General features: G+C 39.5%; 1 protein-coding gene across 2 annotated transcripts in view; it reads right to left on the bottom strand.

The window, feature by feature from the left end:
• Positions 1-24,058, bottom strand: part of LOC115518407 (regulator of G protein signaling 7 binding protein) — a 107,716-nt gene that overhangs the window by 43,801 nt on the left and 39,857 nt on the right. For both annotated transcript variants that reach the window (XM_030321886.1, XM_030321893.1), the window contains exon 3: positions 1,735-1,865. In XM_030321886.1, the coding sequence (XP_030177746.1) occupies positions 1,735-1,865 (131 nt within the window). The remainder of the gene's footprint in view (positions 1-1,734; positions 1,866-24,058) is intronic.

The raw sequence follows: 24,058 nt of genomic DNA, 5'->3' as shown, positions 1-24,058 counted from the left end.
ACACGCTCATGATATAAAATACTGCAAGAGTAGCCAATGCAGAGCCCAGAAAAAAGCTACCCATACCTGTTCTGTTCAACCACGTTTAAAAAGAATGAAGATGCTACTCTGCATGTGAGTTCATGTAAGAATACATGCATGCGCACGCATGAGTGCACACACGTGTGCGTGCATGCGCGCGTGCGTGTGTGTGTGTGTGTGTGTGTGTAAGAGACAGCATGAGCGAGTGAGTGATAGACAGGATGAGTGAAGACATTGGGCCAGTGACAACTTGTTTGAATGTCATCAGTGTGTGTGAGTGTTCAGTTTTCTGATCAGGTATCAGGAGCATCTAGGAGCGTCTAGGAGCTAATCTCTCCAAACATGTTCAGTTGCATGAATAACAGAAGTAGTGAAGGAAATTGTTGAAAGGTCAGCTTTTAGAAGGAGAAAGGGGGAAAAAAAAGTAATATTCATGTTTCAAAAAAATGTTCTCCCTTCTCTGGAGCAGTGTAGAATGATCCTATTTTTAGTTCTGCCCTGTGCATACGTAGCACGTATGCAAGATTTGATTTTTACAAGGACTTTGTTATGCCATTTAGTTCCCCCCAAACTGCACGCTCATTTGATGTCAAGTCTCTATGTGAACTGCAAGGTCCTTCTTTTTCCTTCTTTACTTGAACCCTATCTTCACAGCCCAGCTCAAGCCCCATCCTTCTTATAAAATATTCCCTGAAATTACAGGGTTTACTCTCTCTGAATTTAAATCACAGACAAGGATTGCCTTCTTCACATCATCCTGTTCTTTTGAGCTCAAGCATAAAGTGTTTGCCTTTAAGAGATTTCCAATAAATTATTTGTTCACTGAATGAGTAAAGAAAATATAGCTGGAATCCTCCTAATTAGAAACTAATAGAAACTTTTGATTTCCTCCCCAGGAATGGGCCTTGATTGCCGAATCAATCTGTATAAAACCATTCCTCTGGCCACAGTGATTGGTTCAGTTATAGACCCATGGTCCAATCTGACCCAATCAGAAAGAAGCTCAGGACATTTTCTAGTCTATAGTGGGGGAAAAGTCTCTTTATGGATCCTTTAGTATGCAGGTGTGATGACTGGACCCATTGGAATCAGTTTGCTGATGTCAGGGAAAGCAGTGTGAGGGTAAAGCCAACCCCCAGGAGAAGGCAGAGAGGATCATTCAGAATGTGAGTCAAAAGTCTGATCAAACCACGCTCAAGTCATGGGCACCTTTGGAAGTTTCAGGCCTTTTAGCCAATATATTCCTTTATGATTTAAGTCCAGGAATGAGATTTTTCTGTTACTCATCTGCCTCCCTATTGTTGGTTGAGTTCCCCCTATTTTTAAATCTTTGAGACATAATATGTAATTTGTCTTCTTGCAGCCAAATTCATTTAGGGAAATAGCAGCAGTCTTGGATGGCATTTACCCCTAGTAAGATTGTTATATATTTTTACTCCCCACGCTGATTGTAACCAAAGTCATGTTCACAAGTGGTAAAATGATACATTTGAGAACAGTTTCTACCACAATTTCTGTTCAAGATGATCAGTGTTCTTATGCACTTAGTATTGGTCTAGAGTTCTTTTATTAATTTATATCAAACATTCCCTGAACATTTACATCCATTCCAATTGTGTGTAGATAGCCATGGGGTGTATTTAGGGCTTTGGGAAAGATTAGCTTTTGTTTAACATTCCTCAGTGTTTATGGCAGCACACTAAATGCAGATACCTTTTCGATGAAACTGAAGAGACCCCAGCAGACATATGGATTTGAGCATCTCTGTTGTGTACATTTCTAAGCAACACTGCAGCTGGATATAAAGCCGACAGATTTCTGGATGGATCTCACCATCTTCCGGGCTGTAACAGAATGAAGGAGAAAAGCTGTGAGCATTTCTCAAGATTTCACTCATCAGCCATTTGTCTCAGCTCTGGGGGTGGGGGGGGGAGGGATGCTCAATAAAGATTCCTTAAAGCCTTGAGTCTAAAATATAGGACTTCCTGCTTTCAAAGCAATGACCAATGTCACAGTTCTTACATAAGCGTCTTTCTGACTAACAGCTCTTAATTTTTTTTCCCCTTCAGCAGCAGATTTCTGCTGGGAGCTTAAAATCATAAATGTTTTAAGTAATTGAAAATATCAGGCATTTTTGATTTAACTGTTGAAACAGATTTCCAAAATATATTTAAATCATAAGACTCTTCTAGCCTGCAAGAAGAGATTAAAAACTCTTATTTTTAGAGAAACTAACGGAGAGCTATTCAATTGCCAATTATGAGAGCTCTTTAATATTAAGGCTCTAGAATAATATGATTAGAGAGCCAAGATATCAGTTATTTTTATCAAGGTCTTTTGTCTCAGTCTGAAGAATATTCCTTTATTGTTTGCTATGGTTAATTTACAAAAGGCCAACTGATTTTAGTGAAAACAGAAACATTTTATGAAAAGGAAAAGTGATACAATTCAAATATATGCTTAACAATCTAAAGCTAAATAATTACTGAACTTATGTTGTAAAATTTATTCTAAAGTCCTTGAACTTTTCTCTGTTGCCTATGATAAAATGTATAAATGGGAATATGATAAAACATGGAGGGATCACTTTTATTTTTTTATTTAGGGAACAGTACATTGTCAGAAAAAACCCTTTATATGCTGTTACAATTGCATCTGTTGAATAAAGCAATTTAAATAAAAGGGATGAAGTTTAGAGATACATTAGAAATAGAAGGAGCCTAGACATGAGCTCTGTCACATGTCCTAAAGTGTCACCTTCTATCCCTGTTCATTTAAAACGCAGTGAAATCTGATTAAATAATGCAGCATTTGGATTTGATTCCTTTATAAAGTGGTCACTGGCAAAATGTTAGGGGCAATTATCGGAAAAAGAATGATAGCTTGATTTTTTATTTAAGTTCTGGACTCACAGTAAAAAGAGTTTGTATTTACACAGCACTTGACAAGGATAATCAGTTTTCATTTTCAGTACTTATTTAGTAGATGAACCAGCATTTATCTAACTATATGGCTTATGTAACACGGGGAAATGCACCAGGGTTTTGCCTCAGTAGTACTGAGGCCGGCAAAGTTATTCTGTCTTTCCTACGCCACAGCCAAGTGCCTCAGAAGAGCTCACATGCAAAATTCGGCTTTCTCCAGAAAATAAAGGACTATGATGGTTTCTCATTTGGGTCTCATGGGTCTAGCCTGAGGCCAACACTGGAAACAAGTGTATCTTTTGTGAAAGTCCCAGATTTTCTTCCGGAGCTTTCACCCTTCAGCAGCCCCGGGCTACCTGGGGTTCTTCCCCACTACCCCTCTCCCTGCCCCCAACCACACGTTATATCATCTGCAGCCTTTCAAACTCTCTGTGTTCCATCCCTTCATGGTTCTACTAGATTCTGGAGGAATAATGGGCATTAATGGTTCATATAGTAAAAAACGATTCTGGTGTATTACCCTAAGATGTTGATTTTGACAGAAAAATCTGAAGGTAGTGTCTTATCCCTAAGGCAGCCTAGAGGAAAAATATGTGAAGGCAGGCAGGTCTTTTCTGTGCTCCTTCATCATCCCAAAATAGCTGCCTGTTTTCACCTGTGTATAGCGTTGGCCCTCGTGACACATACGCAGATTAAAACAAAAGGAACTTATAATAAATCTGTAGTATTTATCGCACATTTGATGTGTGGGACAATTAGTCACTGTAACATCATTTCAAGTCATGGAGTATCCTTATTTTCAGAAGTACAAAACGTGTGCCTAGTACTTAGTTCCAAAAATACGCAAACTCATATATAGGTGACATTTGATGTAACTTAAACAAAGGATTATCATATTAACATATCTTAACCAGTATGTTTTAATGTTTTTTAAATGTTTTATTATTAATTTTTGAGAGAGAGGCAGAGCATAAGTGGGGGAGGGACAGAGACAGAGGGTAGACACAGAATCTGAAGCAGCTCCAGGCTCGGAGCTGTCAGCCCAGAGCCCAACGCGGGGCTCAAACTCACGAACCGGGAGATCATGACCCGAGCCCAAGTGGGACACTTAACCAACTGAGCCGCCCAGACGCCCCCAAGAACCAGTATGTTTTATTATCTTATAGGTAGATGGTGAGCAATAAAGTAGTATATTTAGTGCTCCTGAAAAAGGCAAGTCAGGACAGAGATTAAAATGCCTAATTCATAACGTTGCTGCAGATGCCATCTCCCTAAAGCCTCTGTAACCAACGGGGATTCTCAAAACTGTGGAACCATTTGCCCATCCTAGATGGTGCAGGGAAGAACTGAATGGGTGCCACCAGAAATATAATGTGCCTAACAATGATTAATTGATGCTAAGGTTACACTATAAATTTTCTGGTTCAAAAATTCATACATATACTTGCAGAGTATCCTTTAATATCTTGGAAAATTATAGTCAAAGAAAGGAACTAGTTAAAGAGAAGTGGAAAAGTTACTATATTGTTTATGTTGGTGTTTAATGAGATGCCTTGACCAGTTCCATTAGCTTCAGGATTTGTACAATTTATTCTTCCTGCTTCAGGGCTCTAAGCTGCATTACTGCTGCTGATTATTAAAAGTTCATTAAAGACAAAATGTCAAATGAGTTATAATATGTCTAATGTTATAAGCAGTGGATTGAAATACATTTTGATAAGCATTAAGATCATGTAGGTGGGAGCGCCTGGGTGGCTCAGTCGGTTAAGCATCCGACTTCGGCTCAGGTCATGATCTCATGGCTTGTGAGTTCCAGCCCCGCATCGGGCTCTGTGCTGACAGCTCAGAGCCTGGAGCCTCTTCAGATTCTGTGTCTTTCTCTCTCTCTCTGCCCCTCCCCTGCTCATGCTCTGTCTCTCTCTCTCAAAAATAAACATTAAAAAAAAAAAGATCATGTAGGTTATTTTCATAATAAATGAACAATGAAGTTATAACAGAGAAAATGCAGGAAAAGCCAAGAAAACAGCAATGTGAAAGCTTGAAACTTTCTAAGGATAAATTAGAAGACCGAAGGAATAACTTACATTAAGACAGAATTAGGCCTATGACTTTTCCTCCAGCAACTGGAAGCAACTTAACGTGGAAGTAACTTTACCACGTATTATTACTTAAGCTTAGTCTACATGGATTCACTCTTATTAATATCAAGTTTAAGTCTAAGAGAGTCACCTTTGTGGTGGTGCCCGTTTAATTTAGTCAAAGACATTTTACAGGTTTGTGACTAGGCTGTGCTTATTTATTTATTTTTCTATTGAGCATAAATCAAGAGCCAACCTGATAATTTTGATTAATAGAAAGTCTTAGTTTTAATGGGCGAACATCCTAAAAATTAACTTCAATGATAGTCAGTGACTTGGAGCTCCATTTGAAGTTAAATAATGAATCTTTCCATCAACTCCTGAAGGATGAGAATCAAGATTTAATGTCATAATCATATGACTTAAGAAGCCTGAACTGGTATAGTAATAGGGGGATTTAGATACAGATTTTGCCTGAGATGCCCCTTGATAATGGAAGTGTGGATATACTCTGTGAATATTCTTATTTGATAACTAAAAAAGTAGTATGATACACACCCACCTGAACGGCTAAAATTAAAAAAGCCTGAAAATGCCGAACGTTGCTGATCATGCGAAGCAACAGGGACTCTCCAGACATTGTTGATGTGAGTTAAAACAGTACAATTGCTTCAAAAAGAGTTAAGGAAGTTTCTTATGAAACTAAACATATACCTACTTGTGACCTGGCAATCCATTTCTAGGTATTTAACAAAAGAAATGAAAACATATTCACAAAAAGATCTCTATAAGACTGTTCATAGTAATTTTATTTAGGATACCTAAAAACTGCAAATAACCCATGTGTCTGTCAAGAGGACAGTGAATAAGAAACTAGTTATATTCTTACAGTAGAGTGATGCTCAACAATTCAAAGGAGTAAACTCTTGACACACAGAGCAACATGAATGAATCACAAACACATGAACACGTTTATATGAAGTTCTAGAAGAGATAAAACTAACTGTTAGTGATAAATAGTAGAATAATGGTAAGGAGGGGATTTGGGAAGGAGCATGCAGAGAAGGAGCTTTCTGGGGCGAGGGTAATATTCCATATCTAGACAGAGGTTTGAGTTACATGGGTGTATACATTTGGCAAAACTTACTGAATGGTACGCTTAATATCTGTATATTTGATTATATGCAAGTTTTACTTAAAAAATAAGAGCCATCAGCAATTATTGATAATTAATGATATGCATGCCGAATTATTTAGGTATAAAATTTACTGATATCTGCAGCTTCAGAAAAATAATACGGATTGCTGGTTGGCTAGAGGGATGGACAGACAGACAAAGCAAGTATACTAGAATGTTAATTGTAGAATCTAGGTGATGGGCATTTACTTGGTGTCCAAGGATTTATGGTTCCCCAAATAATTACATGGTCTAAATTGAACAAATCAACTGAGAAGCTTAACGACTAGTAAGGTCAAGTTCAGGAGTGAACATACTAGGGATTTTAGTTATGAAATGCTCTGGCCCTGCATCGGTCTGCTCTTTTATCGAGGTTGCCAGACTTTTGGTGTTCCATGCAACTGCTAAGAGCTTTTTAAAAACCAGCAAAATGTTTGTTGTTTTGAAAGTTTGTCCCTCATGTAATGGTTTACATATTTAGTTGAAGGCAGCAAGACATTAAAAAAGGAGAATGGGTCTAGAGTCAGAAAACTCAGCTCTAAATATAGACATTGCTGCTTAGAACAGTAATCCCTGGAAAATCATGTTAACTTCTCTGAGACTCAGTTTCCTCTGCTGTGAAACAGGGATAACAACTATTGGTGATTAAAGTAGTATCTCAAGGTTGTTGCAAGGATCAAATGAGATCATGTGTGGGAAACCCAGTAAAAATGGTGAAGGATTGTTAGAAGTTGGCTGCAATCCATCTTAACACATCAAAGTTGTGTTTACTTAGCTTTATGCTTGAGTGTGGTCTTCAGTTTTAAAAATTATCTGCTCTTCTGCGACATTGTTTATTTGCTTAGAGTTCCCCAGTATGGGTTTTGGTTAAATAAACACGCCATTAGGCTGAGAAAAAGAGGTGTGACCCCATAGACAGCCCCCCCTCAGCATTTCACGGACTTGGGTGAGGCAGAACACTTGGGGTTTGTCAGCTCCCGGAGACAGAAACCAGAACTTCTGCTGCAGCAGATACAGCCAAGTTTCTCCTTTCATAATCAATTCTGTTGTCGGCTATTAGGCGAAATGGCAAGACAAGACTCAGGAAGCCAAAGGGCATGTAGGAAGGGAATGATATCCTCTCTTTATTTTTCAGAGCAAATAGCTAGGGAGGAAGAGGATTCACCGACTTGACCCAAGGATAGTGAGCTCCAAACGTCTGTCAGTAACCACCCGCCCCCCCCCCCCCGCTTTCCCCCGTGATTTCCTCTCAGATGGATGCCACTCACAACAGTATACCCCAGTTCTGTGTCAAATGCAGGGACAGCTTCAGAGTCCTGCCTTCATATATTTTCCGTGAAGGAGAGGTCTCAAGGTGGCTTCATAGTTTAAGTAACCAATGGATAATTACAGGGCAGAGAAGGAAAATGTGTGTGTGTGTGTGTGTGTGCGCGCGCGCGTGGGTGTGTATGTATGTGTGTCTCAGTTATGCTAGGTTTCAAATTCTTTTTATCATTTTTTTAATGGTTATTATTAACTATTTTTGAGACAGAGAGACAGAGTGTGAACAGGGGAGGGGCAAAGACAGAGGGAGACAGAATACAAAGTAGGCTCCAGGCTCTGAGCTGTCAGCACAGAGCCGGATACGGGGATCAAACTCACAAACTGTGGAGGTCATGACCTGAGCTGAAGCTGGGCAACCCAGGGGGCTCCATACATTTCAAATTCTTAAAAAAATTGTTTTAAATGTTTTTATTTATCTCTGAAGGAGAGAGAGACAGCATGAGCAGGGGAAGAGCAGAGAGAGAGGGAGACACAGAATCCAAAGCAGGCTCCAGGCTCTGAGCTGTCAGCACAGAGCTCGATGCAGGGCTCTAACTCATGAACTGTAGATCATGACCTGAGCCGAAGTCAGATGCTCAACCAACTGAGCCACCCAGGTGCCCCAGGTTTAAAATTCTTAAACATAATTACAGGCTCTAGCCAAGTTCAAAAACATGGAATTGATGCTAGATACCTACTAAGTGACTACACTCTTTGAAAAAAAATTTTTTTTAATGTTTATTTTTGAGAGACAGAGAACGTGAGCAGGGGAGGGGTAAAGAGAGAGGGAGGCACAGGAGCCGGAGCAGGCTCCAGGCTCTGAGCTGTCAGCACAGAGCCCGACGTGGGGCTCCAACTCACAAACCATGAAGTTGGATGCTTAACCTTTTTAGCCACCCAGGTGCCCCATGACTATACTGTTTTATACCAAAATAAGCGCTGCAATTAAAAGAGAAGCCCAGTTAATCAGGAGAACAGAAACCAGACATTTTTTCAAGGTATCTATATATATAATAGTTGACTCTCCCTATAGTCTCCATTTTTCTCATAATCTTTCTTTAGTGAGTTTTCATGAAACGTGTTTTTGGTGGCAACCTCTTCTATGTTCTTCATAGAGAGTCATGACAAGTTTGGTTCCTCCAGGAACCTCTGAAGAAGTAATTGCAGTAACTCCCGTCACTTGCCAGCACGTCCTCGCATGGGAACATAGAGTTCCATGACTTCCTCGAGGGTCCCTGAACAAGAGCTGGGATCAGACTCTGCCCTGAAGCCATTCAGGTTCAGTCAGAAATGAAACCTGACTTTAACAAAGGAGTGAAACTGGAAACACACCTGAATTATCTGTGGGTGGCTTCTTCAGGTGCCTTTATGCAAAGCATCGGGGCCCAGAGGGGCCAGCACCTTTCATGATCTAGGGCCACATTCTGGTCTTCATCTCCCTGTGGCTTTTGGTTTGCCCTCTGGCAGGACTTTGACATTTCCCCATGCAGCAGAAGGGAGCTTGGATAAATAATGGGTAGCATTACTGGGGCATCTTATTCACTTTTTTCCCATTTAAAGAGTAAAAAACCATATTTAAACATTTAAACAATATCCATCAGCTTCCTGACATGATACTGATACTGAAGACTAAAAATATTACAATGAATTATAAACAATCTTTTATTTATTTTAAATGTTACTGTTTAAGGCATTACTGGGGAGGTTGGGAAGAGGTGATGACTTTTGTGGCGATTCTGAAGGGACTTTGTGGGCATTTCTCCGGACATTAGAGGATGAAGGAGTTAATGGGGTGCACATTATGATTTCCTTTCCTTGATACTTGAGACTTATGTTTATTGATACAGGGAAAGCTAATACTTATAAAGCAATATTTCTTCACTCTCCAAAATGAAGTATCTTTCTTATTCTGTCTTGATCTGCTTCCCCACCCTTTCTCCTTTCTGGCTTGAGAATCTCTTGGAATTTCCTTTTTTTTTTTTTTTTCCCTGATTCTCTCAATGTTTTTCTCTTTATGGTCTCTGGTTGGGAGACATGGGGTCTGCAAATAGCTCTTTAGGTCCTGGCCTACTGGATCTTGTGATTCTTTTTTTGTTTTTTAAGTTTTCGAGAGAGAGTGAGAGAGAAAGAACGGGGGAGGGGCAGAGAGAGAGGGAGGGAGAGAGAGAAACTTAAGCAGGCTCCATGTCCAACTTGGAGCCCAAAGCAGGGCTAGATCTCATGACCCTGAGATCATGACTTGAACCAAAATCAAGAGTCAGATGCTTAACTGATTGAGCCACCCAAGTGCCGTCTTGTCATTCTTACAGCTAGCAGAGAGAGGTCTGTGGCTGTTAGAGTCTGAGTCCTGGATTGCTGAATCTCTGCTGGGATGGCAATCAGCACCACGGACATTATTACAACATAGCCCTATCCCACCGACTGTAGCCAGGATCTGTTTATTTGTAAATATATATGCATATATATGTGTATATATTTATATTTAAATAAGTGTATTACGTTTTTACATTGCATTTGGAAAATATTTTCTGCATTGAAAATCAAGATTTTTATGGTCTAATGTTTATTGTTTTTATCTGATACCAATGATCTTTAAAGGTCGATTATCATGTGTTACACTAGAAAGAATTCAGCTCATTAATTTTCATTATATTCAAAGTCTGGGTCATTAATTGCAGCTTGCAGTTAACTCCTGCTTTTATCTGCTGGAGTTTTAGGGCTCAGCATATTAAACTCTTGGTTTATCTAAATGGTATTTAGCCCTTCATTCTTAATCATGTCATTAATTTATGTGATGTCATATTTCTCTTTAGCTAAAGCTATAGGCTTCATCGATATTGCCAAAATAATAACGCAGTTTTAAAACAACCTCCAATACGAGCTGACCAAATTTAACTCCTTCAGTTTATCCAAAAGAGAGTTTTTGATTTAAAAAAAAGGCCTCATCTCATTTATCTGTAACAGCACAAGATGGTGATCAATACTTGAATAATGAATGATGACATATCAGTTGTATAGTTATAGGGTAACGATCAAATCCATTGTGGTTGTCAGTGCCAATAGTTTCCTCTGACATGTGAGGAGCTGTTTATCTAGGGCGAGGGTCTGAATGGTGACAGAAGGCCATGAGAGTCCAATATGGTCTGCATGAGGCCTGAATTATTTTTTTTAGCCTCATAAAAGGATTAAGCCAGAAAGGCTATTTGGACAGGGTTGAGGCAGAGGGTAGAGATTTGGCATTTCTGGCATCTATTTATCATATTAATAACAACAGCATTCTGCTGTGTGCTAGCACTTTGGGTTAGCCCTCTAGTTCATTCCCTCGTTTACAGGAAGGATTTTGAGAAGCGTTGGGATTATTATAATTTTTTTTTTTTTTTTTTTAGCATTTTGCAGTTTACTTTTTCAGCTTCAGACTCCTACCCAACACTAGAGGTTCTTTAAATATTATGTTTAAGAGGATTCTGTGGGGTTATTCTGTGTTTCTATTGGCATGCAATGATAATTTATGGGCTTTTTTTTTGCATAGCTCTCAAAAGAAGACACTTGATGTCAACATGGCATTGTGCATTTCTAGACGGGTGTAATAGCTACTTTGTACAAAAACAGGCGAAAGCTTTATGCAAACAGAAGAGACCAGTATCAGTATAAATGGAAAATATCATATCCCACCGTTTTTCCAAAATTGTCAAAGTTTATGTTATTTATCTCTATAACTTCCAACACTGAACAGATTGTCTGATATCTAGCAGGTTCTCAATTAAACAGTTCCCCAAAGTGGCTTTGAACAATAGTGCCTCTATGACGTAAGGAGTCAGAAGGCTGGGGTAATGGTGTTGGTTCAGCCTTTGTCATTAGAGATCAGTTTCCGAAGAGTTTCTTTTCTTGTAGCCCTTGTTTTTTTTTCTTTAAGCTCTTCTATAAAAGTAACACATGCTAGCAGACATTTTATGCAGATAAGAAAAAAGAGGAAAAGAGAACTTAAACCAATGCCAGAGTTATCCATTATTATCATTTTGGTCTATTTCCTTCCAGACTGATACCCTCAGGAGCGAGAAGTTTATCCATTATTGCTGGTTCTCAAGCCCATAGCATAGTGCCTGGTTCGTTGAGGGCTCTCAGTTCATGTTTTTTGAAATGAATCAAACTGAAGGTTTAAGGCTGACCCAATGTATGAGTCCATGTGACCGATCTAGTGGTCTCAGAGGGGCAAGGCTAGTAACCTTGGAGTATTCAAGTCAGTGAAGCAAAGCAGTGGTAATGTGAGCACAGGAGGAAGGGATCCACTTTGCTGCAGTAATTCACATTTTCTCAAAGAAGGAAAAAAGATGAACTGAAGGCCCCTTCCCATCTTCCACATGAGGCCATAAGTGGGTTGAGGTTTATATCTTGATTTCATTACTTATAACTGTGCGAACTTGGGCAGTGTCTCAAATTCTTACTACCGAAATACTGAATTAGGACAGTAAGACCTACTTCATACATTATTGAAAATATTGAAGTCAAGTCATATATGGGAATTATGTGATTGTAACAAGCCCAAACGAATGGGCGAAGAAGTGTTCCCGGGAAGCAATTCTGCACATTGTGCCTAGACATCCTCACACCTTTGTCACAGGCTTTCTTCTTACTTAACTATTAGTTCAAATAATATTTGTTGATTTCCCATTATTCACAAAGGGTGATTCTGGGGGAAAAAGAGGAAAGTACTGTTTCTGGAGTCATTTTTTTCAGAGTTCATAGAAACTTCCGTTATTATCCTAGGGTGTTTTTATTTGATGATAACATGCTATAAAGTCTCCTCAGAGACAACTTAATTTTTCCAAACAGTGATAGAAAACTTGTACCCTTTTATTCCTTCCTTGATGTGGTATCATTTTACTGCCATCTAGTTTTCAACTAAATGGCTCCAGCGTGGAGATCTACATATAATTTCCCCCTTCCTTCTTAATGATGAAGTATAATGTTCCATTAGGTGAGACAGAAGGAAAAGAACTCTGCCCCTCTGCCAGTAGTTGTAGCTCAAGAACAAAAATAACTCTTCCAGACAGACAGACATATGGGCGGGAGGAGATAGTGGTTAACAAATGTTTAGGTCAGTCTCTTCAATGAAGGCATTGCTTTTGATTTTCAGAAAAGCATAGATTATGTAAGATCATTGGCCTTAGCTAGGGAAAAAAGAGTGCGTGAACTTCACTCAGAAAGGGCTTGAGGGCAGGAATACGCTTTGTGAATTTTTGGCATTTGGTTCAGCATTAGCGACATATGACTTAACTGACCTTTCCCGGGAGTTTACCATGTGTCAGATACCATGCTGAGCAGCTACATCTCACTTAATTCTCACAGTAACTTTATGAAGTACTTACTACCCTTATCTTTGATTTACAGAGTAAAGGGAATGAGGCTTAACAGAGGCCATGGGACTTCCTCGAGGTCACACCGATAGTAAGGACGGTGGTAAGACTCAAACCTGTATTTTTGCTTTTAAGCTGCTATGTAATTTTACTAGAACACAGTGCTCAGGAACCGAACTGTATGTATATGTTTGTTCATTCACCTCATGCACAGTTACGGAGAGTACAGTTTATGCAAACACTATGCTAGGAATGAAATAATCATTTTTTTCTTTTCGTTTGTTGAGCTCCTAAATTATTGTGGCTTGAAAGTCCGCCGTACTCCTAGTTCCTCCATTTTTTCCATTTATAACAAGTGCACACTGGTATTCTCTGGGGAGCTCAGGAATACATAAGACAAAGGGAGCATAAGTGTGCAACACAGGAGGCACACCAGGCTCGTGCAAGCTGGTATTTGTGGGGGAGTGAGGAAAACTGCCAACGAGAACAGAGTGCCCCCCAGGCCCCAGGGACTCCTCCATCTAAGCAGAGTAATGGGAGTGGGAAAAGGGCATGGCGAGGACTGGGCATAGATTCCTCTTTCTAGCTCTTTGTGCCTTTTCTGCATGCACATTGGATGTGGGAAGGCACCATTGATGCTGTTCATGGGCCATCATTATTCTCTGTGTTGTTCAAAGAGAGGCAAAAAGAATCCAGGATGCAACAGAGAGGTCTCTTTTTTGTTACTTTACTGGGAATGTCAGAGTTCTCTGTACAACAGGAGAAATGAATGCTATAAATTATTTGCAAAGCATTTTAGAACAAAGGAGATAAATATATGAACACGAATGCATGACATGATTGCTGCCTAATAGCTCAGCTGGAGTTAAAGCATAAGCGTTTTTGAATGTTATACAAGTGGTCTTCAAACTTTGTGCATCATGCATCTGTATCAATAACAAAATTAAACATGAACTCCTAGTTAGTACACAACGTGCATGTGTTGATAAATTATACATAAACAATAACGCATATTAGGTATATACGGTGCACAAAAATTGACATTAGAAATGGAGACTATGAAGTATAAAGTTACAATATTTCCTTTCACATCATCTGCACATGTCACTTTGACATCCACAGGCTTTAGTAGGAGGCTCTCAAGTTTTAATGAGCATTGGAATCACCTGAAAGTCTTGTTAAACCACAGAACCCTGGGCTCTGTTCCTCGAGTTTCCAGTTCAGTGGGTCTGGTCTGGGGTCTGGTTATTCGATTTCTAATAAGTTCCCAGCTGATTCAGGAACCACACTTTGTGAAGCAATGGGGTAGCTTGTTACAGCCATACCCTTTAGGGAAGGCATCCAGCATCCAAGAAAAGAAGTAATAATGCCAGCATTCCAGTGGTAAGGCTGATATTTAAAGCAGGTGACCCTATGGAGCATCCCCAAATCATTTGCACAGCTGCAAATCTGACTCTGTTATGCAAAAGAGTAGCTTCAGGAAAAGTCCCAGTACATTCCAGGCACTTGGAAAGAAAAATGTTTTTAGATAACATCCAGGATACACGTTAGGGAAATCTTAGCAAGTAGATCCAAATATGCACACCTTAGCTCAAACTTCAGCAGATGGAAGACCATGGGAGGTTCTAGGACCACAGTGATATGGCATCCCGCAGCACAAGCGCCCCTGGGAAGTCAAGCATTGCTTGGCAATTCTTCTGAGAGGCCTCCTGAAGGGTGTGCATTCAAGTTGCAAATCCTATTTCGTTGGCGCTCCAGGTTTTACTGGGCAAGGTTTTATCCTAATTTTAAAAACATCTTGTTTTATCAATTTTACTTCGTTGTGGCCTTCTTTCATTTCCTGTCCTATAACTCATGTCACAACACCCTTAGAATGAACTGACACCTTACTGCAAATCAAAGGAAAAGCAGCAACACCCACGTTACAAATTTGTACATGAGTTAACAAAGAGCCCCGCAAAGTGGGTCCACTGGAAAGTGGCACTGTTCCAGGCAAGGGCAAGGGCAAGGGCAAGGGCAATGGCAAGAACAATAAACTGAGAGGCTCTCTGACTCCTGTTCTGAACAAGTCACTTACAGGGGTGCTCATTTCGAAGCAAGTGGGAAAGAGAGAGAATGCACAAAGGCATATTCTAGCCCACACTACTAAAATTCCAGACATCCATAACAGATACCCGGTATGCCTACAGCTAACAAAAATCACTTGGAGGATGTGAGGCTGTAACATCATCTAGAGACTGCAGTCTCAATGAGCAGGTATAAAGACGGCTCCTGTCTGTCTTTGTTAAAGGTAAAAATTCTTGTTCTCTTCGGACCTGCTGTAAAGAGCACTTGTACCGGGGGTGGGAAACGTCGTTCAGCAGAGTGTAAACAGGGAAATTGGGAAAGATGATCTAGGCAGGAAATGAAAGAATAATAGAAAAGAGCCTGGTTGACAGTAAAACAGAGGGAAAGGACCAATAGGGGACAAATTTGCGTGGGTACGTGTGGGAACTTAATTGCGTTTCACTAGTGGAAGGTTCCACATGCTGGATGCCAAAAGTGCCATGAAACGTGCTAGGGAATACAGCCCGTTTTTCCCAAGGATTGAAGTTGGGCAGGAATTAATTTCTATTCGGTTTTTACACTATCATTTCTCTTTGTCTTGTTTCTGTTTTTGTTTCTAAACACTGCAGTTTCACTTCTTTAAAGAATGTCATTTCTTTTCCAAGTTGACTACTTGGACTACTGTGTGCTTAAGTTAACTTCCAAAACATGAATATGTGAGGTCTCCAAACAATATACACAAATTCATTTCCTTCTACTTGAGTTATGGAAGGCAGTTTCCTTTGCAATTTAAACATGTAGTCTAATTAAAGATACAAATCTTGAAATGTTTTTCTCTCTCTGCTCTGTCCTTGCTTTTATACACACACGCATACATTCACACAGACACAGACAGGCACACACATACACACAAACACAGACAATTTTTTTTTTAGGTCAAGCACACAGTGTTCTACCAGAAAGGAATAATGTCAAATAAAAATAATAGCAGGGATAAAGAAAAATAATCACTCTGTCTACGTGGAGCTAAGAGGAAGACTTAGAAAACAAAGAATAAAAGCTTGGTCTTTTTTTTTTTTTAACTTATCACTATATCATAAACATTTCCCCATTTTAAATAATTTCAACGTGGTAATGTGGAGGAAAAAAACAGCAACTCACAGAAGAGGAAATATGAAAGGCTAATAAATACGTGAAAAAATACTTGACCTAATTAGTAATCAGGAAAATGCAAATTTTTTAAATCAGCGAGATACATTATTTCATTCCATTAGATTAGAAAAATAGGTCTGAAAATGCCAAGTGTTTAAGAGGACATTGGGTAACGTATCAATGCAAAGATCAACCGATAAAAGCAATGGAGAACAACTTGAAATGTCAAGTACTATGAGAGCTGTGCACCTTTAAGATCTACCACTCCTGTGTCTATCCTCCAGACTCCAGTTCAATAGCATTTCCTGTGCTAATGGAAACATTCTGTGCTGAAAGGTATGATAGCTCCTAGTTTCATGTGGCTATTGAGCGCTTGAAATTGGCTACTGTGACTAAGGAACTGTGGTTTTTATTTTAATTATGTAAGTTTAAATTTCTGTGTCTCTAGAAATATATACGTAGGCCAATTTTAACATAGAATTACCAGAACAGGCTGTATTCGTTTTTTTGACATTTTGCTAATTTATAGTTTGTACAATTCTATATTTCCATGTGTTTTTTTCAACCACGAGCAGAGTTGACTATTTTCCCTCATGTTTGCTTCTGCCAACTGTCCGTCCATACCCATTGCCTATTTTCAGCTAAAGTCTGCTCTAAATCCCAGGTAATATTTATCTTTTTTCTTCTGGTGCTGCTTCCTAGCAATTTTATACACTCCTTGATTTCTTTTAGTTTGTATCCTCTAAAACTTCAGAACAATTTTTTCCCATTGTATTTTTTTTTTTCAACGTTTATTTATTTTTGGGACAGAGAGAGACAGAGCATGAACGGGGGAGGGGCAGAGAGAGAGGGAGACACAGAATCGGAAACAGGCTCCAGGCTCTGAGCCATCAGCCCAGAGCCTGACGCGGGGCTCAAACCCACAGACCGCGAGATCGTGACCTGGCTGAAGTCGGACGCTTAACCGACTGCGCCACCCAGGCGCCCCTCAGGCAATGTGTTTAAAAAAAATTTTTTTTAATGTTTATTTATTTTTGAGACAGGGAGAGACAGAGTGTGAGCATGGGAAGGGCAGAGAGACAGGGAGACACAGAATCTGAAGCAGGCTCCAGACTCTGAGTGATTAGCACAGAGCCTGATGCGGGGCTTGAACTCATGAACCGCTAGATCACGACCTGAGCCAAAGTCAGACACTTACCTGACTGAGCCACCCAGGCACCTCAGGCAGTGCTGTTAACTAAGGCTCTTGGAGAATTCAATCCTACTATTTTCCATGTCTCTTGCACCTTTGCAAGATTCTTTCCTTGTGTGTTTCACAATTTAAGCTTGTGACCTCATATTCAGCAGGACTTTCTCTGTAGATATCTGAGATGTGTTGCTCTTGAGCTACAATGGCAGGGTAAAGCATGGTTATAATTTCTTAGAAGGCCAAATCAAGTGATCTCTTTGTGCTGGTTGTACATTTCCCCTGGATTCCCTTTTCACTAAACATGTAGCCCTTTGAAATTCTTGGTTTGTATCAGAAGCTCAACCAGAAAACCAGTGGATGGTTTGAGGAGTATTTCTTTACATATTCCTTATTACAAAGGTATGAGGAGCAAATGGGAGTCACAGCAACTTGAAGCTGGTCACATGGTGCTGTCACCACTGAGGAACGAGGGCGGAGAGATGTTCCTGGGACCCAAGGGGAGAGAGTTGTATATGTCGGACACCCATGGGACATAACCACTTCAAAGGGATTGCACAGGGAGGGAAACAGGAAAATAAATATGCTGACCTCACTCTTCTCCTTCCTTCCCAACTCCTTCCTTATTGGCTAAGCCCAGCTGGAAGCCAGAGGAGAAGGGAGCCCAGTGATACAAGGTGGAGGTGGGTGAAAAGTCGATCTGGAGGGGCAAGGAACAGACAGCCAGCACAGGACTTCATGGGAGTATCTCACCTCTAATTCCTGTCCCCACATGGCCTTCCGACTGGAAGCTCACCAGTAATGGAGCCAGCAAATTCCTTCAGGGAAGCCATTGGATCATTCCATGCTGCCTACCACTTGGCTTTTTATTCCCTCTTCAGTAAAATTTTTTTTAAATATTTATTTGAGAGAGAGAGAGAGAGAGAAAGGGAAATGGAGTGCCAGAGGGGGAGGGGGCAGAAAGAGAGGAAGACACAGAATCTGAAGCAGGCTCCAGGCTTTGAGCTGTCAGCACAGAGCCCAACGCAGGGCTCAAACCCACAAACTGTGAGATCATGACCGGAGCCGAAGTCGGACACTTAACCGATGAGCCACCCAGGTGCCCCTATTCCCCCTTCATGTTTGACTTTAGGGACTTCTCTTTCCTGCAAGATGAGTTACACATTTAAAAGGGTGTTTGCTTGTTGTAGCTTACACAACTTAGTTGTCTTGTATGCCCTTAGAGTTTTCTAACCAAGTGTATGGCCAGAAGCGAAACACACAAATCATCCTGCCCAATCTGACACAGACTCTCTGATGTAGATATCCTTGATATTTTAAAGATGGAGAAAGATGAGGATGGGTTACTTTCACATGGATCACAGAACTATTAAGCTGGGACTGGAATACTGCCTCCAAAGTCCAGGCTTTTAATACTGACTACACTAAACACTGAATGCAGGCATGCTGTGTGCCTGCTGTTTTGGTGGGGGAATAAAGTAAAGAAGGAAGGAAGGAAGGAAGGAAGGAAGGAAGGAAGGAAGGAAGGAAGGAAGGAAACAGTAACAAATTCAAGCAATATTAGGTCATCTGTGAGATTAACAATGAAGCTCCAAAAAGAAAAGAAAAGATAAATAGGCTAAAACACAAAAACAACAGAAATTCCTTAATAAAAGGACTGGCATTAAAGTATTACAGATTGCAGGTGTGAATCCGATATGGTTTATTCCACAGAAACTATCATTAAGAGAGGAAAAAAGTTAAGTCTTGATCATTTATTTTCCTTTGGATCATACAAGACCATGAAATAAAAAATTCTGATTTTAGATTATCTGAGCATTTACAACTGTACCATGACCATGTTGTTTCAAAACAGAATCAAAAGCCTCCGAGTAAATGAAATGGTTCATGCACATCAATGAAAGAAGAAAGCAACATTTAAAAGTCCAGAAAACCCTCAATTTGAATTCAGAAGCAGGTGTTAGGAGTCGATGTGGAGCACAAAGAACAAATTCTATTTCCAGATTATGTCAAATCAGGTCAAATAATTTCTTCCCATGTAGAAGAAATTAAAAGTGAATATATGTTAGGTATATTGGGTCATTTTTATTCCAAAACTTTTGTTTTATAAAAACAAAAAATTCTGCTTTGTTGAGAAATTAGCAAAGACAAAGGAGAAAAAAAAAGGATATGCAGTAACACATATCCTCCTTGAAAGGCTAAATAATCAAGCAAATGTCAGAGGTAGCAAATATAGCCTAAAAACTGGATGATTTTGGAAAGATGTTCAGATAATATTACTGACTTTGAAAGAAATAATCACAATTAATAGAAAAAAGGGAGTTAAAAAAAGAAAAAAAATAGGAATTTTTCTTAATGTGTACATTTTAACATATCATTTTGGAAACTTTTTTATTGGGTAAATGTATCTGGATTGCTTACATTAGACCACATTATCAACATTTTTTGATCACCGTGAAGCACATTTTATTGAATGTTGGGGTAATTTGTTTTAGAATATACCTTGAAAGTAAGGAAAGTGAATTTTGTAGATAAGAGATAAAGGGATGCTTTAATTTTTCAAAACTATTTGAAAAAAGGTTCATACCCAGATTCTAATTAACGAGGAAGGGTCAAGTTTGTAAGGTATCAAACATGGAGTTGGGTACTGTTTGGGGTTCACTGATAAGCTTAATCTAAGGATGTCAGGTTAGCAAATACATTTCTAAAAGAAAGTACATTTGAACTAGATGATACCTAATTGGAATACTAGAAAAACTGTCTTAAAATTTAAAAAGTAAAAGATTTTAATGTTTTTTTTTCATGTTTATGTATTTATTTTGAGAGAGAGAGAGAAAGAGCACAAGCAGGAGAGGGGCAGAGAGAGAGCAGGAGAGAGAGAATCCCAAGCAGGCTCTGCACTGTCAGGGTGGAGCCCAAAGTGGGGCTCAATCCCACAAACTGAGAGATCATGACCTGAGCTGGAATGAAGAGTTGGATGCTCAACTGACTGAGCCACCCAGGCACCCCCAAAGTGAAAGATTTTAGGTGAACAGTAAACAACAGTATACTAACATGTAATGGGCTAATTAATTCAATATTAATAACTGCTTAACATAATGAGAAGAAATCAAGATGCAATATTTCAACAAAGTACAGAAGAAACATACTGTATTATAATGACTTAAAAAGATCAGGAGTTGCATGAAAAAATCCCTTTGTTCTTATTAGCCAAGTGCTGATCTGAAATACTTTTTCTGAATACTTGATGTCTAAAAATGAATTGAAGCACATTCTATGGTTCTGATATAGCCTGACTTCCATAAAAATCCTTGAGACACAGTGTGTTTCTGTAGAGAGTAATCTTTTTCTATTTTAATACTGTGTTGGCAGAAGGGGGCACATTCTTGAATGAGGGTGACACATAAATAGAAAGCCCAATACAGAGACTAGGTGGTAACGACTGGGGTTTCAACAAAATAAAGTATCAGCTCAGTGAGCACTCAATTTGGGAAATTGCTGCTATGATTTTATTCTGGTTTCATGGCTTTAGAAAATACTATTTTATAGGTTATAGGCCATTTCATTTCATAAAAAAAATTTTTTTAGTGTTTATTCATTTATTTTTGAGAGAGAGAGTGCGAGTGGGGGAGGGATAGATAGAGACACAGGATATGAAGCAGGCTCCAGGCTCCGAGCTGTCAGCACAGAGCGTGACACGTGGCTCGAACCCACAAACCACAAGATCATGACCTGACCTAAAGTCAGATACTCAACCAGCTGAGATACTCAACCAACCAGGTGCACCTAGTTTATTTCATTTCTAATATATCTAAAAATGCATTTGCTTTACAAAATGAGGAATGTTCTATATTATGAACTAGATGTATGTGTCCCCTCAAAATTGATATGTTGAAGCCCCAACACCCAGTGTGATGGTATTTGAAGATAGGGCTTTTGGGAGGTTAGTCAAATTAGATGAGGTCCTGAGGGCAGTGCCTTCCTTGGTCTACATTTGTGCCCTGAATTGAAAAGCTAGCAGAGAGCCTATTCTCTCTTCCTCTCTGCCATGTAAGGACACAGTGAGAAGGGAGCCATTTATTAGCCAGGAAAAGGGCCCTCACCAGAACCCAACCATTGTGGGATTTTGATCTTGGACTTCCACCCTCCAGAGCTGTGAGAATCAATTTCTTGTCTCAGAACCCTTCTATGACACCTTTTTATGGCAGCCACAGCAGACTAAGAGTTCTGTTAAAAAGGGAGGGTTGGGGGCGCCTGGGTGGCTCAGTCGGTTGGGCGGCCGACTTCGGCTCAGGTCATGATCTCTCAGTCTGTGAGTTCGAGCCCTGCGTCGGGCTCTGTGCTGACAGCTCAGAGCCTGGAGCCCGTTTCAGATTCTGTGTCTCCCTCTGTCTGACCGTCCCCCGTTCATGCTCTGTCTCTCTCTGTCTCAAAAATAAATAAATGTTAAAAAAAAAAATTAAAAAAAAAAGGGAGGGCTGCTTTTTTTCAAAAATGTGTAAAAGATTAAAAAAAAAATTCTATAGAAATAGCCCAGATTAATAGAAGCTGAAGAGTCATAACATGGGGTACCTGGGTGGCTCAGTTGGTGAGCATCCTGCTCTTGATTTTGGCTCAGGGTATGATCTCATGGTTGTGAGATCGAGCCCCGTATCAGGCTCTGCACTGACAGCGGAGCCTTCTTGGGACGGTCTCTTTCCCTCTCTCTCTGCCCCTGACCCCCTCAAAATAAATAAATAAACATTAAAAAAATAGTCCTAACACCTAAGTGCAATACCTGACCTAAATTAAAGGCTGTACTGAAAATTTCAGGCAAAAGTGCTATAAACAACAGTTACTAAGGTCAACTGACAAATACGGAATATGGATAGATTACATGATTATTATTTCCATGTACATTTATGATGTTGATATCTGTACTACGGTTATGTAATACACTATCCCTATTCTTAGGAAATGTCCACTTAAATATTTAGGTGTCAGGAGCCATGATGGATTCAACTTACCCTTGGATGATTTAGAAAAATAATCATATATTTAATTATATATATAGCAAGTGATAAAGCAAATAGGGTTAAGATATTTGTAATAAGTGAATAAAATATTTACAGTAGGTAGGTAGGTATTTGCACAAGCTTTATTTCTGCACCCTTTTTGTAAGTCTGAAATTATTTCTAAAGAAAAAATTTAGTAAAAATTATTTTATTTATGAAATTCACTTAAAAAGCAGAATTTAGGTTTGATTCGGGGTGGTATTCAGTAAATAGTATCAATCCCTGGGGCGCCTGGGTGGCGCAGTCGGTTAAGCGTCCGACTTCAGCCAGGTCACGATCTCGCGGTCCGTGAGTTCGAGCCCCGCGTCGGGCTCTGGGCTGATGGCTCAGAGCTTGGAGCCTGCTTCCGATTCTGTGTCTCCCTCTCTCTCTGCGCCTCCCCCGTTCATGCTCTGTCTCTCTCTGTCCCAAAAATAAATAAACGTTGAAAAAAAAATTAAAAAAAAAATAGTATCAATCCCTGAGGACAACAAATCAGGCACGATTGGCTTTGTTAGCATGATGTACCTCACCACTGTTTGGAAAACCACTCCTGAGGGTCTGTGGAAAAGTCAGGAGCCCTGGTACCCCACTCACCACCACTCCCCTCCGACTGAGGGAAAAGAGTCATTTCATTTCTGTGATCTTCTCTTTGCTTAATTATAAAAGGAAGAGATCAGATTTATTTCAAGTGCCTTCATAGGGTTTAGTATAGATAACATGTGGGAAAGTACTTCATATTTCCTAATAGATTTAAGTCGGACAGAAATACAGCAGAGGCTACAATCAGGTTGGTCCTGAGCACTTTTCTGTGTGGCAAAAGGAAGTAGGAAAAAAAAAAATCTCAAAAGACTAGCAAAGCTCCAAATGGACTGCTTTCTTTTGAAGGTAACATCCCTCCCCACCCCCACTTAATAGGGAATGAATACATGCTCATAGAATATTTGGAAAGTAATTTTAGAATAAAGAAGACAAAAAAGTTACCTATAATCCCACATAGTAATAATTGACATTCGTTGTATTTTTCAGGTGTTTTCTTAAGTAAATATATAATGTATAAACCTCGCAAGTTTAGAATGAGTGAGATCATGTCATAAATAGTATTTTGTAACCCGTTTTTAGAATAATGGTACATCCTGAACTTCTCCATGTTAGTACACCTACAGAATTCCACTGTATGGAAAACTTATATTCTTAAGTCCTTGCAAAATGCACAGCTATTTCCTTAGGATAAATTACTACAACTGAGATTTCCCCTGCAAGGGTAGGAATATTTTTAAGAAGCTTTATTGAGGTATAATTGACAAAAACTGTTTTTATTTAAGGTGTACAATGTGATGTTTTGATATATGTATACATTTAGGAAATGATCACCACAATCAATTCAAGCTAGTTTACATATCCATCACCTTGCATAGTTACCATTTGTGTGTGTGTGTGTGTGTGTGTGTGTGTGTGTGTGTGTGATGGGAAGATCTACTCTCTTAGCAAATTTCAAGTATATAAAACAGTATTATTAATGGTAGTCACCATGCTGTACATTTGTTCTTCTGAACTCATTCATCCTGCATAAATGAAACGTCATACCCTTTGACCCATCTCCCCATTTCCCCTACCTCAACCCCTGGCAACCACCATTCTATTCTCTCCTTTTATGAATTTGACTTTTTTAGCTTCCAAATGTAAATGAGATCATGCAGTATTTGTCTTTCTGTGTGTGGCTTATTTTACTTAGCATAATGTTCTCTAGATTCACCCATGTCATTGCACATGACAAGATTTTCT

Source organism: Lynx canadensis, chromosome A1, assembly GCF_007474595.2.
Source record: "Lynx canadensis isolate LIC74 chromosome A1, mLynCan4.pri.v2, whole genome shotgun sequence".
In the NCBI taxonomy this organism is placed as follows: domain Eukaryota; kingdom Metazoa; phylum Chordata; class Mammalia; order Carnivora; family Felidae; genus Lynx; species Lynx canadensis.
The sequence above is the reverse complement of the archived record's forward strand: the minus strand, read 5'-3'. Positions and strand labels throughout refer to the sequence as shown.